Source organism: Acromyrmex echinatior, chromosome 1 (assembly GCF_024713525.1).
Source record: "Acromyrmex echinatior isolate Ae372 chromosome 1, ASM2471352v2, whole genome shotgun sequence".
NCBI classification, from domain to species: domain Eukaryota; kingdom Metazoa; phylum Arthropoda; class Insecta; order Hymenoptera; family Formicidae; genus Acromyrmex; species Acromyrmex echinatior.
The window spans coordinates 23,483,290-23,500,863 of NC_141852.1; the positions used below are offsets into that span (position 1 = coordinate 23,483,290).

The 17,574-nt window shown below is 33.2% G+C and overlaps 2 protein-coding genes across 2 annotated transcripts; one reads left to right on the forward strand and one right to left on the reverse strand.

Moving 5' to 3' along the window:
• Positions 1–10,491: 10,491 nt before the first annotated feature.
• Positions 10,492–15,570, forward strand: LOC105152221 (dipeptidyl peptidase 9). The gene is made up of 10 exons (XM_011066358.2): positions 10,492–11,468; positions 11,564–11,698; positions 11,810–11,972; positions 12,040–12,281; positions 12,351–12,662; positions 12,738–13,024; positions 13,093–13,421; positions 13,501–13,752; positions 14,677–14,949; positions 15,067–15,570. The coding sequence occupies exons 1-10, from the start codon at positions 11,254–11,256 to the stop codon at positions 15,412–15,414; spliced, it is 2,556 nt and encodes an 851-aa protein (XP_011064660.1). The 5' UTR covers positions 10,492–11,253; the 3' UTR covers positions 15,415–15,570.
• A 740-nt stretch (positions 15,571–16,310) lies between these two features.
• On the reverse strand, positions 16,311–17,510 carry mRpL51 (mitochondrial ribosomal protein L51). The gene is made up of 2 exons (XM_011066359.2): positions 17,357–17,510; positions 16,311–16,885 (listed from the first exon to the last, which is right to left on the reverse strand). The coding sequence occupies exon 2, from the start codon at positions 16,877–16,879 to the stop codon at positions 16,403–16,405; it is 477 nt and encodes a 158-aa protein (XP_011064661.1). The 5' UTR covers positions 16,880–16,885; positions 17,357–17,510; the 3' UTR covers positions 16,311–16,402.
• Positions 17,511–17,574: the final 64 nt, after the last annotated feature.

The window sequence follows — 17,574 nt, forward strand, 5'->3', positions numbered from 1 at the left end:
GAGTATCTATTTGATAAAGTATACAACGAGGTTCGATGTTCTTATCCGACGCGTTTATCCTCTAATCTAACTATTAATTCGAAAAAATACACACACACACACACACACACACACCCATATATACGACACGTATAATTATATAAGTATATTTATAGGTAATTATGTCAAACATTAAAGACGCGTCGGAGTATTCATGCCTGTGATAGAACGCGAGATATCGTATAAATATTCATAGCCTGTCTTTTCACGGCGATCTTATCCTTGTCAGCCACGAATGCTAACAAGTTATTACAAGAATTGCCTTTTTTTATTGTATTTATGAACGAGAAACAGCGCGGTGCAAACAAATGGATAGGAATTATTCAATATATTATTCAATCGTACCGTATATATTTAATATATTTTCTTAAGTCTAAATATTATTTTGTTGTATCTGCTCGCGCATTTCTTCGTGTGCATTACTTTCATGAGTGCTAGGGGGGGCTAGTGAATAGACAAATGCTTTTTTTGTACGTTTACTTCAAGTACAAATTGTACGATAGTATATACGATCTATTTAAATAGCTCTGAAACGATATATTTTAGATTAGATATTACTAAAAATTTCGTAAAAATCTCGTGAACGCGAGCAGTAATATTATCACAAACGACGCCCGTAATAAAGGGAAAGTTCCAAGCTCGTTAACTTTAAAACGATGGAAAGTGAAGTAATTGTAATGAATAGAATTGTAATAGTGTAGTAGTCTCTTTGCTTGTGCGCGTGGTTGTTTCCATTAGCACATCGACTATCACGACGAGACGTCAGTCGATAGAAACAATGTAACAGGAAAATACGTAACGTCAACTAAAGATGAAGCTTGCAAAGTTCTCACAATGTATTACGATCGTATAGTCGGTGTGTTAACTGCACAGATCACGACATATCGAACCCTGCGAGGTCTTGGGCTCTAAGTGATAATTTTAACTCTTTAAAAGTGACACATTGCGAGATCGATACTTTTGCAAGTTTAGGCGAAGTTCTAGCTGCCTGGATGATCAAGAGCTTTTTTCAAAATCGTAACAGCGTACATCGCGAGGGGAGGATGTAAGTCACAAAAAAGACATCTATCTACCTACCCTCCTCCCAAGGATTCAGCATTCTACAACGTTTTGCGCGACGGAAGAGGAGAGCAGCGAAGCGCAAGAGTATCTAAAGAACGTCTGTAAACCATCCTCGGAAGGTATCACAGTAGCAACGAATCGACAATTGTTCCCCATTCGCGGGATCACTTGATATTATTATACCATTAATTTTATTTAACTTTATTAACTTTATTATTAATGATATCGCTATTATGTACATATATACATATACATATATATTTTAATCAACATACGTAAACCGTCGTGTAAACCCCTCTGTGCGTTTCCAAGATCCTCTATATGCAATTCATTCAATCAAGTATAATCTAAGAATTCGATGCAAAAATCAATTAGCTCCATTTTTTGACGAGAATAACTTTATGAATTTAGATTCAACGTATCTTTTGACATATATAAGAAATAGATAACTCTAACAACTCTGAACAAAGTGATTTTTATATTTCAACTGTTTTCGTAAAATATTTCACATAATATATATGCTTGACAAAAGTTTTTTAAAAATTCTTTTTAAGAATTTATTTGTGTTATTAAAAATAGAACTGCTGTATAAAAAATGATGCTGATCGTTTTTTGTACTCGAACCCTTGAATTACATCATAAGATATTTTAAGGATACATCAAAATTTTTCAGCATGAGAATTCATCTTTTTTAATCGAGAAAGACTTTACGAGTCTATGTGTATTGAAAATTTAATGAAGAAAACCGAATGAAAAAACAGAACAGAACGCAAAACCAGAAGTATCCAGCCGAGCCACCTTCATCACCTATTCTCCTCTATTGTCCTTTGTCCAGTTTTACAGCGAGAATGAAAATGATTAAAAATGAATAATGAAATCCATGCCCAAAACTTTCCTTCTTTTACTTTCAACGTTTTGACTTCTTCAATATTTCACCATCGACGAAAGCGGATCTTCAGCTCCAACCGAATAAATTCAGGAAGGACGACAGTCTTCTCGGAAGGCATATATTCCATTAGGTTTGTACAATTCGAGCTGTCCGCCGTTGATATGCTGCAGAACGAACAGACATGGAGGAAGTAATACGCGAGGGAGATGCGAGGCGAAGAGGGGAGATCGATATTGCGACCCCCCAGGGGCACGCGTTACGTACGCTCGCGTCAACTGAAGTGCATCCCCTATACCTTCATTCTGTACCGAAAGCTGCTCCAAAAATTCCCTAACCTTTTTGTGTGCCTCTATCCGTCTCTTGAAAAAGAAAATCGAGAAGTCCTTCTTTTTTTCAATTGTTTGTGTTACCCCTGGGTTGCGTTCCAAAATTCGACTCTGTCAACTCGAGTGTTATTTTATCCTTGTTGGTCATTAAATGTTGAATAAAGATAAAGAATACTAGGAATTGACAGAATCAAGTTTTGGTATACGCCCCTGCATAACGATTTTTCACAAAGAAGTTACATATAGATTGAAAAATATCAGCAATGAACATAGAAGATGGAATAAATTTCTACACAAGATTTTATTATGCGAGTGTCCTATACCTGCATTGGTATATTCAATTCTTCAATTTTAAAATGGCTCCATAGTTTGCCTATACTTAGGACTAGATACTGCTAGGATCAAGGATGCCTTAAATGTCGTTCTGAGGAAAATGTCACCTTCTCTACAGCACCATCCAGACTGTTTTAAACTTTTCACGTAATACATTCTCTTTGGACTCAGTAACATTGTCGCTTGGCAAATGGCTAGATCTTTTAAGTAATAAGATATGCCCTAAATGATTTTATGCATTACAATTAGAATATTATATTCTGAATGTGTGTGTTTTTATATATTTACTTTACTTTATATCTAAGATTATTTTAATAACAGCAATGATCGATAAATATCAATAACAGCAGAAAAATTTTATATAAAAAGATGTAATAAGATTTCAGAATTTAGTACTTTCAATTATATATATTTATGATAATATATATTATTTTTATATTATTTATATTATTTTTATTTATAGAAATAATTTATACAAAAAAACGTTAAAAATTATATATATATATATATAATATTGATAGAATTATATATAAGTATATATATATATATCGATGATAATTTCAAGGAAAAATTAGACGACCAAACTGTATGAAAAGCCCTGTAGCCGCGATCGTAAAGGCTTCCAGGGGGAATTTCCTTCGCTATTATTCCACTCGCGTTAGGTCTTAGAAGGTATGAGAAATATTACCTATGCAGAGAATATTATCTATACATTTATGGATGAAATTTATCAACACAGCTGCAAATACCATCACAAACAATAGCAACAGCGGCAGTCCTTTTATACAAAAAAAAAACTCTTTGCATAAAAATAAAACGTACACATCGCTTTAACAACAGAGAAAATTTTTGTATTGGAAAATAAAAAATTCATTCCTTTATCAATTCTTTTAGTATCCTTCTTTTTAATATCTCGCGCGATAAACAATTAAAAATATTTAGTTTGGAATATCTATTTAAAAAATTAATCTGATCACTTTTTAAAAATATTTACGATGTATAAGAAGACTAGATCGATTGCAGCAAAATTGTATCGATCCACTTGATTTGAAAACTATTAGAATTCTCTTCCCAGATTTTTCCCAAATTAATGAACGTCACGACGCGAGTTACTTGTTGAGTTACTCACGAAGCGTGCTCCATCTCGTTTCTGAAAGCAACGAGGGCGACGGTTCTATATCCATATAAGTCCATGAAGCTTGCCGAGGATTTCTTTATCATTTTACCTCAGCGAAATATTCAATATAGCCGGCTGCATTATATGTAGCGAACTTGGACAGGATGCTTGAGCGTGGAAAAGCAGAAGAAGATAGCGGAGGTGGAAAAAGAGGATAGGAAAAGTTGAAGCGAGTAAAAAAAGAAAGAAAGAAAGAATACCACGGACCGGCTCTGCATGTCAACTACTTTACAAGGCACCTGACTTTCTGGCTAGACCACGGGTGATACCAAACCGTGGGCATCGAGTAATCCTCGATCTTACGTAAGGAGATAAAGCACGTAGAATCGCGCAGCAAGTCCGAAATCTATTTTTATATTTTTCATTTTATATATATATATATATATATATATATATGAATCAAACGTTCGACATTTTTTTTCGACATTTAAATTTGATGAATATAATGAATATATCATATTTTTTATATAATTATATAATCGGATTATATAAATTTTTTCAAGGATTTTTCTCCTTGAAAAAATAACGACGTTCAAAATGCTCACGGTACTCTATCTGTCAAACGCACATTGGAAAACGAAATGTAAGTATAGAAAGAGTAATACATATAGAAAAAAGTTCTCTGCGAAAACGAAACACGTTAAGTATTTTATGGCTCGATTAGAAGAGCACCGGTGCTCTCTCCGATTTTATATCTTTTCCCACGTAGTGCAGCTATATGGTATCTCACCCTCCGAAAATTATCAAATAAAAATATATCCCTTCGTATTATTTTTTTATAAAGAAAGCTTTGTCGTCATTTTCGATCGGGAGACGCAAATTATTTTTATTCAATCATTATATAGAAGTGAAAATGGGAGTGTTAGTTACATATCGAATTAATTCGTGAAAATTTTACTGCGAGACCACCTATGAAATTCTCCACGTTAATATTTAAGGAACACGGGAAAAAGGGATTCAGCCTCTCCCGTGAGAATTCTGGACGGTGCTTTGCACCGCCACGCCGGAACGTATCTCAGGAAATATATGGGTCTTGTGTAGACCATCTCGAACGAGCGGTTGCCGAGGGTGGCTGGGACGCGAGAAGGGTTGATAGCATAGGTCTGTCGGAAAACTGTGCCTACGTGTTCCGACATGGTGTAGGCCGTCCAGAGACACTCGATCCTACTACGCGCGGGAAGGTAGAGCCTTCAAAATAAATATTTAACACAGGAAAAACAATTTTGCAAGCGGACAATATACATTACGTATTTGCGATTAAATTCCGCCAACAGTAAATCCTGATAAATTCAATTAGACTTAATTCAATTATTCTACTGAAGAAAGAAGCTTAAGGTAAGTGAATATTTCATTAATTTTCGTCGTGCAAATGCGATTAAATTAACAATATGGAATCGATAACAGGATGTGACATTAATTATAATACGAGATTCATATATAAAAATTTAGATAATATCGATGTAATTGATATTTTAACGCTTTAGCATTTCATCTATATTTGGCGCATAAAATTCATAAGAATTCTGTCACTTATTTTTTATGTGAGTGATGCTTTTGTCCGTTAAAAAATTATTTTATTATTAAATATTTAAGACATTAAGACATTAAAGAAATAATAGAAAATCTATTATAAAAAATAATAAGTTATTAAAATAGTATATTAAATTTATTAAACTCAATATGCCGAAATCAGTTTGGCAATTAAAGTATCAATTGATTTTGTAACATCAAATTTTTGAAAAATAAAAAAGCATATCAACTTGTAAATAAGATGTCGCTCCTTAAATATAAAACATAATTATTTATCGTATATATTTCGAATGTTTAATACGTTGCAAATATGTTCTTAATGTGCGTTGATGCAGATGGCATATTATGGAAAAAGAGAGCCGGGTTTTAGTAATTCGTTCCTCTAATATTGATTTAGTTAATTAAGTATTCAATATTTTCCTCAAATTAATGATCAACGTGATTCATATTAATATGAACTCACCTCCCACCTTTTCTTAAGACGTTCAAACGTAAAAATCATAGATTTTGAGGCTTTGACGCCACATTTCGAAAATCCCGATAATCTCGAACTACCAACCATTTCTGTAAAGAAACATATAAATAAACCAAATTGTGAAAAGATGTAGACAGATGTAATTTATTGAAGATACTCGCGAACATTACAAAAAATCGACATGTATTGACATTATCGCGTTGAATCTAATTCAATCTTTAATATTGTTATTGAGAGCAGAACATAATTTTCGATTACGTAATCATTCAATATTTGATTAAATATTTCAATCGCGTGTGCAAATATTTTTATACCAGAAAAAATAAACGATTTGTCTATTGCACACGTGTTCTGTAATATAAAATGATGAAAAGAAGAAATGTAATCTTTGCTTACCCGGAACTATTCGGATGACGTTACACTTGCGACAAACAAACGTTACGTAGCGAGAAACAAATTTTGATAAATTGATATATACAAACAGAAATGTATACAAATATTGACAAAATGTGCCTCGTCAGAGAAATTGCGTATTCCTCGTTTGTTAATCGTGTCTCTTCTGTCGAGAAGTTACATCCTTAAACTCGCACGTGTTCGCATCGTAGTAAAAATTATATAACGTATAAAATTTTGACACGTATCATAAAATTATGTATACGTGTAAAATTTTGACGTGTTTATGATAAAACTATCGCAACATTGACACTTATTTAACCATTCCGTATATACGTGTCCATTTTTTTCTAATCATTTATCTTATAGATTTTTCTAATAAATTTGTGTTATTATCAAAATTCAACGTATTAAAAAAGAAATAGAGAATGTGATAAAAATAAATTATCATATCCTTTGTTATTATAATTTATTATTGGAATGAATAAGTGGATTCAAATGAACTTTTGCACGAAAATTTAGAATTTTATTATATTTATATTAATATATTTATATGCTTATAAGCATAGCATATATAATAAGATATTTCTTTAGTACCATTTTCAAGTTAAATTTGAATATCTGCAAAAATGAAATATATTAAATTTCTATTAAAAAAGATATTCTCAACGAGACATTATTTTTCTTTTCATAAATGCATTTTTAAATGTATTATAATTCTAATTCTACTTCTCGTAATATAGATTCCAATACATGTACGCCACATTTATAACATAATAAAGTTTTTTACAACAGTAATATTTGTATAACTAATTTTAAAATTATACGACAAAAGTATTATAGAAACAAGAAATACACACACACACATTTAAATAAGAAAACTATAGGAAGTTGTTCTTTTTAGACGGATTCAACAAAGTTAATTTTTGTTGAAATATATTATTGCAACTATTCATGAACGAAATATATATATATATATATATATATATATATATATATATGTCCATAATAATTTTAATCTAAAACGAAAAAAAGCAGTACGTATATTGCGTGCATTTCGAAGATCGTTTATCGGTCGACTCGCCGATATTTATTCGAATCGAAGTACAATCTATAAATAACGACCCGAATACCTGGCATAGATTTATAAAATAACGTCACAAGAATTTTCTCCCGCGAATATTAACGGGAATAAACCACACTACGGAAAGCGTCTATTTCCGCAGCCGATCATACAGAAGATCGATCGAATTTTCTCTCGTACGAAAAAGAAAAATCTCTCGTTTTAAAACGCATAGAATTAACGTTACATCTGGATTTTGTACATAAATGTGAAGGAGCCTGCGAATGATGACGACAACAACGGCGAGGAAAATTATTCAGGGGTGGACAAAAACAGACGTCGCGACGGAGAAGAGCTATTAAAATATGTAAGAACAACGAGAACGTGACTACGACGGGTATGCACACATGTTTGCTCTCCTCAGGAATTTTTTTCCCTTCAAACATATGTACGTTGCAAATTCATGCTGTTCTATCAACTATCACGTTCCATTAAATTAAAAAAAAAATACTATTGTTCTAAAATTATATTAAATATCTTTCAGAATTTTAATTTACTCAAGATAACTGCTACCATTTTCAAGTTAAATTTAAATATCTGCAAAAATGAAATGTATTAAATTTCTATTAAAAAAGATATTCTCAACGAGACATTATTTTTCTTTTCATAACCGAAACAAAACACATCAACGCACATTGCGAATTTATGTCGTTCTATCAATTATATCACTTTCCATCAATTTTCATTAAATTAAAAAGAATTAAAGTGCTGCTATTCTTAAATTTTATTAAATGTCATAAAGTTCTTTAAATTTAATCCAAATAATTGCTATTGTTTTTGTAAAACCATTAGTAAAATTATTAGGTATCTCAAATGCGTAAAGGTTTAATGTATCTTAAGAAAATGGAATTCATTAAATTTTAATTAAAAAGGATATCCTTGACATTAATTATTTTCCTTTTCACAAAGAGCCTTCAACGTACGACGAAAGTCCGCGTTTGCAGAATCTGCGAAACATAACATAAAATACAATAACATAATAACAAAGACAATAACATTTCAAGATTTTACGCACAAATGCTTTATTATTACACCGTTCGAAAAAAGTCACTTTTTTTCTCTTTGATATATAATATAAATGCTATATAATAATTCTGAAAATTTTTTTACGTCGAACATGATGGCGTCATCAGAATTTGCATGAGTAACACAGGATTTTTAGTAAATTGAAGTGAAATGAACAAAAAATAGCTTTTTTATGGTCCATTTTATCCCAATTTACTAAAAATCCCGACGTATTAAAAAAAATTGATCAACAGCATGTTCAACGTGAAAAGAATCTTCGGAATATATATATTTTATGATACTTAAAAGAATTTGTTAGTTTCTACTCACTTATAATTGTCTCACATTGTGACGTTATCAGAAGCGAAAAATATATAATAAAAATTCTTGCAAAATGTAGATAATAATATGAAGATGTGTTTCAATAAAACAACACAATCGAATAATTGATAGACTTTGTAAAATATACTGAAAACTCATTTTGATTAATTAATTAATAAATTACTGTATCTGGAAATTAATTATACATAATCAAGAACAAATTAAAAAAAAAACAGTTGTGAACTATGTTCATAATTATGATAAATTATTAAATTAATGATATATAAAAATAAATATGATTTAATTTCGTTCTGAAACATTTTATAAATATAATCTATAATATATGTACAATATTTATTAGGTGTTGGAATTAATTCGTAGCGTTTTTTAATGAAAGAATGTTATTTATTTCACATGAGCATTAAAAAATACATTAATGAAAGTACTTCCCATCACTTGTAAAACGCTACGAATTAATTCCAACACCTAATATATTCAATGTATTTTAGTAAGGTAATTTTTTAATAATTCATAAACATGTGATACTTTGCACAATTATACTTCTTGCGACGACTCCTATTGTCCTGTTTTTGTAATTTACTTTATAATATATTTTATAAATATATTCTATCGCGATTGCAAATATTTCACAAATTTTTATTTAAATAATAGATATATTTTTTATTATTGCACTAAATTTTGCAAAATTTTCCGTTTTTGTTATTATCAAAACATATATATAGGTACGTATTTTATTCTTTAAAATAGTATATTATCTAAATATTAGTTCGAGCATTTTAAAAACCAAGAATTTTTGTTATATTTGTCTTCTCGCTTCTGACGTCACATTCTGAGATAATAATGGTAAGTAAACGGAAGTTTTAAACCGCGTTAAACATAAAAAAATATTTATTGCTTCAAAGATACGCTAACACACAACCGAATTATAATCTAATGCGCAATGACACATAATTAAGTGCGATCTCAAATCGGATTATTCGTCAAACCAATTCTTACAGATTATTAGAGTGAGTACAAAAAGTATTCGTACAGAGAAAATATTTTTTAAAAAAATTTTATTTTTAAAAAATAAATATTATCTAGCAAGAAATGAGTCATCGAATTGATATCGAATCGATATAAATTCGATGATTTTAACACCAATTTGACGTCGATTCGACGTTTACTTAACGATCATTTCTTGTGTTAGATAATTAACAATTTATTCATAAAGAATAAAAGAGACTGTATGTTTCTTAAAATTATTAGGTCATTTAAAAAGTATCCCCGGTTTTTTGTTCAATTTTTGAATGAAAAAACCGCGGATACTTTTTAAATGACCCAATATATGTACCAAATGATGTGTATTATACAAAATATATCATTCGGAAATTGTATTGTTTGAATATTCTCAAAAAAAAAGTATTCGTACAGACGAGAAATTTAGCTTCTAAAATCAGGAATACGTGTTAAGCTCGTTTGTTTATATTAGAACAAAATGTATTCATTGTATAAAATTGCTAATGTTTATTTTCTTCAAATAAAGTATAATACTTTTTTATAACAAATTTCCAAATACCGAATACTTTTTGCTCTTACTGTATATATAATTAAGTACGGAATACATGGCTACAGCTTTTAGTCGCCAATTCGCGCAATGTCGAAAACCAAGGACAAAAAACGCGATTTACATGCGTATTCGACGGTGTCTGACGTAATTAAATTCAAGCGTAAATCCTTTTAAGACGACTCATACGGGAGGCGGAGGTCCCTCATCCGCGTGACGGAAATAATAGGGGTCATCGCAGCGACGCGACCGATGCGACGTACGGTGTACACGTGTGCGCGAATACGCATGTAACCGTATCTCTCACGTGGCTTCGCCTCCTCGCGAACGCATTATTGGAGCCTCCGACGAACACAACGATAACTATGATAAGAGCAGATAAGAGTCGTTGTCATGTGCTAGCATTCGAGTGACAACGTCAGCTCGGTTGGAATCTTTGGCACTCGCGGTGAATTCTTGGCACGTGGAGTCACAGAGTGGAATCGTGTGACTGATCCGTTGGCAGTGACGGCTGCTGTGGTGATGGTGGCGATGATGGTGGCGGTTGTGGTCGCGGTGATGGTATGAGTATTTGATTTTGGGAAATTAATGTCGCACGACATTGGGAGGAGGGAGAGAGACCGCCGAAGAGAAATCGAGCGAGGCTGGGGAGAAGGTGAAAGTGAATTCTGTCCGCGACCGTGGCGACGGATGGTGCATAACCTAAAAATAAAATATATCTTTCTCTTTCTCTCCCACTCGCTCGCTCGTCACGTCTACGTCCAACGTCCATCGTCCATCCGCAGCGTCCGCTGCCGTGCGTGGTCGCGCGCGCAGTAACGTCTTGCGTATCGTTCGTGGACCGTCGTGCGCGGCCCGCCGTAACCCTGTCGCGAAATCGCCCCGTCGTGGTATTCGGAGTGCCCGCTCGTCGTACTCGCGTACACCCGCATCTGTCACACGCTGCTCCTGGGATAAGTCCGCGTCGACATGATCGCGCCGAGACGGCCGCGGAGGTGCTCGCTGGGGGACGAATGACTTCGCGGAAAAGCCGCTGGCAACGTATGAAGAATATGGACACCACGAGGAACGAATCGGCGGGAGAACAGGCCTTCCCCGACAGTACAGTGCCGCGGAAGTCCTGGTCCGAGCTCCGCGCCGTCGTCAGCGATCTCAGGAGGAAACTGTCGGGGGTGTCGGCTGGATCTGTGCCGAGTTCCATAACTTTCCGATCGCTCCCAGATGGCCGGTGAGGAAAACACGTTCATTTACGTCGATATAATATCTTCAAGTTCGTTCATTATCTGGTCAAAAGATTAATAATGCTCCGCTCCCCTTTTGCAGGACTAGAATCTATTTTCTTAGCACACCGAGTAACGGTTGGGAGACCACTCTTCTATACGTGGATATTGCACATGCGGATCATGCCAATGGCTACCGATTGCATTGGCAACCTGTCATAGAAGCAAATTTTCAAAGGTAAACATCACTACAGGGTGATTTAGTAATGTCATTGCTCGAATTGAATCGTTCAATATGATATTGTATTGTCCAAAAACATGAATTAGATCAATTATACGATGATTTTAGTGTATCAAGTGTGAACAGACTGTCGAAGGAGGAACAATTGTTGTGGGAAAGGAAGAGACTTGCTACATGGGGTATAACTAGTTACGAAATCCATGCGGAAAGTGGAAAATTAGTCTTTCCAGCTGCTAGTAGCCTTTATCAATGTGTGGATACTGGATTTATGGTAATGTCCACGTATTATTGTGAATTAATGAAAGAAAGTATTGAATCTATATGTTTTTCCATCACAGCCTGGACCTCTTTTTCCATCTGAAATCAGAATGTCGACGACCGGTGCGAAACTATGTCCTCAGATCTGTCCCTGGAACAATGCTTTGATCGCTCATACATGTTCGGGAGATCTGTATCTGTCTCATAGTATCACAGGTTCTTCAGTTCGGTTAACTCATGCTAGAAAAGGAGGCAGGAGTCTCGTGGATGATCCACTCACTGCCGGCACCCCTTCCTACGTCATGCAGGAGGAATTTACAAGGTTAAATCATTTGCTGTTGAATATTATTATATACTAAAAACACAAAAATATCTGTTCTATCTATCATAGGTATATTGGCTACTGGTGGCAGCCAAAGTCCATGTTTGATGGAATCTATAGGATAGTGTATGAAGAAGTGGACGAGAGCGATGTTAAGATATATTGTTTCCCCTCGTCAAATTCCGATGAAGTAGATGAATTTAGATTTCCTAGAGCCGGTATGCCCAATGCTAGAAGTAACTTGAAAATGGTGCAGTTCCGTCTAACAGAATCATTACATATTGTCGATATCGAAATATTGGAGCTCCAATATCCTCTTCACATTATGTTCCCATGGATGGAATACATGGTGCGAGTTGGATGGACTCCGGATGCTCAATAGTAAGTTCGAGGCGAAACTCAAATATACAAAATCTTGTATTAGTATGGATCAATAATGTTACTTTGTTCATATAGCGTCTGGGTGCAATTACTGGACAGAAAACAACAGAAACTCGAATTGGTCTTATTGTCTATAGACAATTTTTGTGAACCACCGCCAAACACGTATAATACGGAAAATCATTTCACACCCACGTCAGCGAGCGTTCAAGTGATATACTCTGAACAGAGCCCAATTTGGATTAACGTGAACGACCTATTATATTTTTTAAAGTCCGACGACGCGAACGAAGTCAAATTTATCTGGGGGAGTGAAGAATCCGAATTCCGACATTTATATCTTATAACATCCAGTATAACAGGTTTGATAATACATTTCAATAGTAATGTCATCGCTCGACGCATTTTTTTACATACGTTTAAAATATAGGCTTAAGTAATGGAGTGGAAGAACCTTTGGATAGAATGGATAGTATATTTCTTCGACCACGTATTACTTCCAAGATAGCTCTGACGCAAGGTGATTATGAAGTGCTAGGGAAGAAAATATGGGTCGACGAAGTCAATTCCATTGTCTATTTCTGTGGATTACGTGAAGGACCACTGGAGCAACACGTTTACGCGGTTTCGCTGCGACGGCCGTTAGAAATACGGCTACTGACGCGGCCTGGCTATAGTTACAATAGTATATATTTTAACAAAGAATGTACAATGCTCGTTACTGTTTATAGTTCCATTAAAACGCTGCCTACTTGTCAAGTACGTTCCTTGTAAGATACTTATACACTTAATGATATTAGTTTTACACGATCAGTAATTTGCTTCGTCAATTTTGCAGGTATTTAAAATATCACAAACCGATTGGACAGTGGAGAGCATATCGCTCACACCCGTAGGCTATCTCCTAGAACCAGCAGTGCCCGAATCCGAGTTGTTCGCGCCGGAGATCTTTAAGCATAAAATCAAGTCGGGGGATACAGTCTACTCAATGATATTTAAACCTCATAATTTTCAACCTGGAGTCAAATATCCTACGATATTGAATATTTACGGAGGACCCGAAGTACAACTTGTATCAAACACATTTAAAGTAGGTATTCTCCTTTAAAAATATATATTAGGTGTTGGAATTAATTCGTAGCGTTTTTAATGAAAGAATGTTATTTATTTCATTAAAAAACGCTACGAATTAATTCCAACACCTAATATATATTTTTCACATGAGCATTAAAAAATACATTAATGAAAGTACTTCCCATCACTTGTAAAACGCTACGAATTAATTCCAACACCTAATATATCACTCACAAATTTGGTACATTTCTCAATTTTGGAAAAGAAGTTTAATTAACTTTATTAATTTAAGTAAATGAAATCCTGTTATCAAAGCGAATCTTACAATTGGTGCTTAAATATTTCAGTATGAATTTATCCAATTCTATAAATTGCGTGTCAAAATCTTTTTCAATCTTGAAACATAAGTAATATCACATATTAAATTAGCAAGCAATTTAATAATATTGATGTTATAATAAACTTCTTATAACTTCTTATAAGAATATTAATTTGATATTAATAAGAATTTAAAAAATTGCGAATAATTTATTTCGAAAAATATGATCTCGGCCGTGATTCGAATTTGGATCTCTCGTATTCTGTGCGGATATCTTTCCAATTCGACTACCGAGGCTTTAGCAATATTTGAATGTATATAAATTCACACTGAAATTTGAGCATTAAAATTGAATTTAAGTACTAAAATCCGTTTTCGGATCGAAAATAGGATTTCTCTTAATTAAATTTATTCTCAATAACATAATTATATCTAAAAAATCATTTTATTTAACAATTATAAAATAACTCTCTAAACTTTAGCACAAGAGTGTAGACGGTAGTTTAAACGATAATTTGAATGGAATGTGCCTCACATAAAGTAATAAATTTATAAATAACTTATGAAAAAGTACTTCATTCTTGAAGTAAAAAGACTTATTATTTATTTAATCTTCTGCAGGGTTTAAGACATTTACGAATGCACATGTTAGCTGCTCAAGGCTATTGCGTCGTTTTAATAGACTCTCGCGGGTCACAGCATAGAGGTCTCGTATTCGAGAGCCATTTGCGACGTAGGATGGGAACAGTAGAGCTGAATGATCAAGTCGAAGTATTGAGATGGCTGGCAGAAGCTACTGGATACATAGATCTAAATCGAATAGCTCTTCATGGTTGGTCTTATGGTGGATACTTAAGTTTAATGGGTTTGATACAGTATCCCGATGTATTCAAGGTGCGCATAAATTAATGTTTACTGCATATTATATTTTCTTAAAACTTGAAGTTTCTTTAAAAAAAAATGTTCTTAATTCTTTAATTCTTTAAAAAAAATTCTTATCGCAATTCGCAGCTAGCCATTGCTGGTGCTCCAGTTACCTCGTGGAACTTTTACGATACTGGATATACTGAGCGCTACATGGATTTGCCACAGAACAATTCTCACGGTTATATGGCCGGATCGGTTCTGACATATGTAAACAAGTTTCCCGACGAAGAGAATCGTTTGTTGATTATTCACGGTCTCATAGACGAGAATGTACATTTCTATCACACTAGCCAATTGATTAATGCCCTTGTGAAAATTGGTAAACCGTATCAGTTGCAAGTGTACCCTAATGAGAGGCATAGTCTGAGAAGCTTAGATGCCAGCAAACATTACGAAACGACTCTATTATCCTTCTTACAGAACCATTTATGAAGTGACATTTTGTTTCCTTTTATTTTCGTTTTTTTTTTCTCATATTGTTAAATAGTTCGATAATAATCGTTCCTCCAAGTAAAAATTGCAATTTTAAGTAACTGCCATTATAATTTATGTACACACTTAACATAAAATTAAAAAAAAAAAAAGAAATATCTTCAGAGATGGCAAAATATGTCAACTAGTTTCTGTATAAAAGTGTGCCTCTATAGGACTTTTAAGATAGTATTACATTTTTTTTTATGTAAAATATCTGCAACAGCACAGTGTGAATATATTGTCATTAATCAAGGACGAACTTCTAGCAAGGAATTTATAATATATAACTTTCAAAAAGTATATATATTGAATATACGATTTTCAATGCCGCTGTCAAGATACCACAAAACGCGCAATAAGTACATTCGAAGTTTTCTTAATCAGCTATTGTCAAAGCTTACGATCGTGATAATATCGGATGACCATTTTCTAAGAGAATAGACAATACTCAATTTACTGACAATAGTTAATCAGGAAGACTAACTCCAGTCCAGAAGCGTTTGTGTTTCGCAGTCGTTTCGCAATATAATATTGAACTGTTAGACATTAACATACCAACTGTGACCATGTACATATATGGTACGCGACCTCGACACATGTATCGCTTTTATCTTTCTACGAAATGAAAATCCGCGTTTCAGCGAGAAAAATATTTGCGTTTTTCAGTGTTATGAAATAATCGTATATCCGATGGATAATTATTTGTCAATAAATAAATTCATTATTTTATATTTTTTATAATTATTACTGTAAGCAGTAAATTGTTATACATAACAGAATAATTATGTCACCTAAAACAAGAAATCGTAAAAATTCGATAGAATGTTCGAAAACTAGTGGAAAAAACACAACAATTATTTATGAGAATTAAATTAAAATTTCATTAAATTTATTTATATCAAATTTCAGCCAGACATAAATTTAATTTGATCTACTTAGTTTTGATCTACGTATTGTTAGTTTTACGATTCAAATATTTATAGAGATAACGTATTCTCTTGTGCAACTCTTTCCACTTAGTGGGTCTCGCAATTGGAAATATACCTTTCGCCCACATTTTTTTCTTTCGCAATAAAACTTGAAATTCGTTGCCACTGACACCTCTCAACCACGAGGGTACGTTGTACATAATTTTCGTGGGATGTAAGTTATCCGAGCCCAATATGTCAATATAGTCATTCTGACCGAACAGTGCCTTCTTTGCGGACCAAGCGTCCCCTGGTCGATAGATCGGCATCGAGAATATTTTAGTTTTGTTCGTACGTGGTAGAATGCCCTTCATATCTATAGGATCTTCGTATCCATATCGCCGTTTAAGGGGACCTTTTGCTATTTTATCCGCATAATAGCGAAACCGTACCGGTATCATCTGTGGCGTCCATGCGCTTACGACAACTCGAACAGAATTCATGACCCAAGACATTGGATTCTGAAGAAAAAATGATACATATCGAAAGAATGTATATAAATATATATGTTTAATCAGATCTTAAATTCATAGCTAGTCTTCTTTATAATATGATAGATTTTTATTAATATTGATACTGAATGTTATATAATGTGAATTTAACATCAAGCCATCAAGACTTGTACACATCCTATTATGTATAGACTAAATATATAATAGAAATATGTAATAAATGACATTGTATATTATATATATATTTATATATATATATATATGTATATATATATATATATACGCACACATACATTGTCTAACAATCCGTATATAACAATACAATTTGTTTTATTTTAAGCACAGAAAGAAATGTGCACATTTTATTCCAATGTATATGTGACATAACCTGATTTTTAACCGACAAGTTTCTTTATGTGATGCAGACGAAAATATGCTTAAGAAATTATAGATTATTAATTAAATGTTAATGGAAATTACCTTTTTTCAAATGCCACGTGCGTTAGAACTATAAATAGTAATTTATATAAGCACTCGATCATATAATCTCTATAATTCTCCAACTATCTCCAACTCAAGTAAAAAAGTTAGGTTATGTAGTGTATTAAGTGTCAGCTGATTAAAGCGCACGCGCAGTTAAACGCATTTGCGCACCTAATTCAATTCTGCTTTCTTTTAAAATCTCTACTAAAAACGTA

What these genes read in the sequence shown, in the direction of transcription:
- LOC105152221 (XM_011066358.2), top strand. Translation starts at nt 11,254, where the DNA reads ATGACTTCGCGGAAAAGCCGCTGGCAACGTATGAAGAATATGGACACC. An exon ending in TTGTATCAAACACATTTAAA is followed by an intron (nt 13,753 to 14,676) that starts GTAGGTATTCTC and finishes AATCTTCTGCAG; the next exon opens with GGTTTAAGACATTTACGAAT. An exon ending in AGTATCCCGATGTATTCAAG is followed by an intron (nt 14,950 to 15,066) that starts GTGCGCATAAAT and finishes CGCAATTCGCAG; the next exon opens with CTAGCCATTGCTGGTGCTCC.
- mRpL51 (XM_011066359.2), bottom strand. Translation starts at nt 16,879, where the DNA reads ATGTCTTGGGTCATGAATTCTGTTCGAGTTGTCGTAAGCGCATGGACG.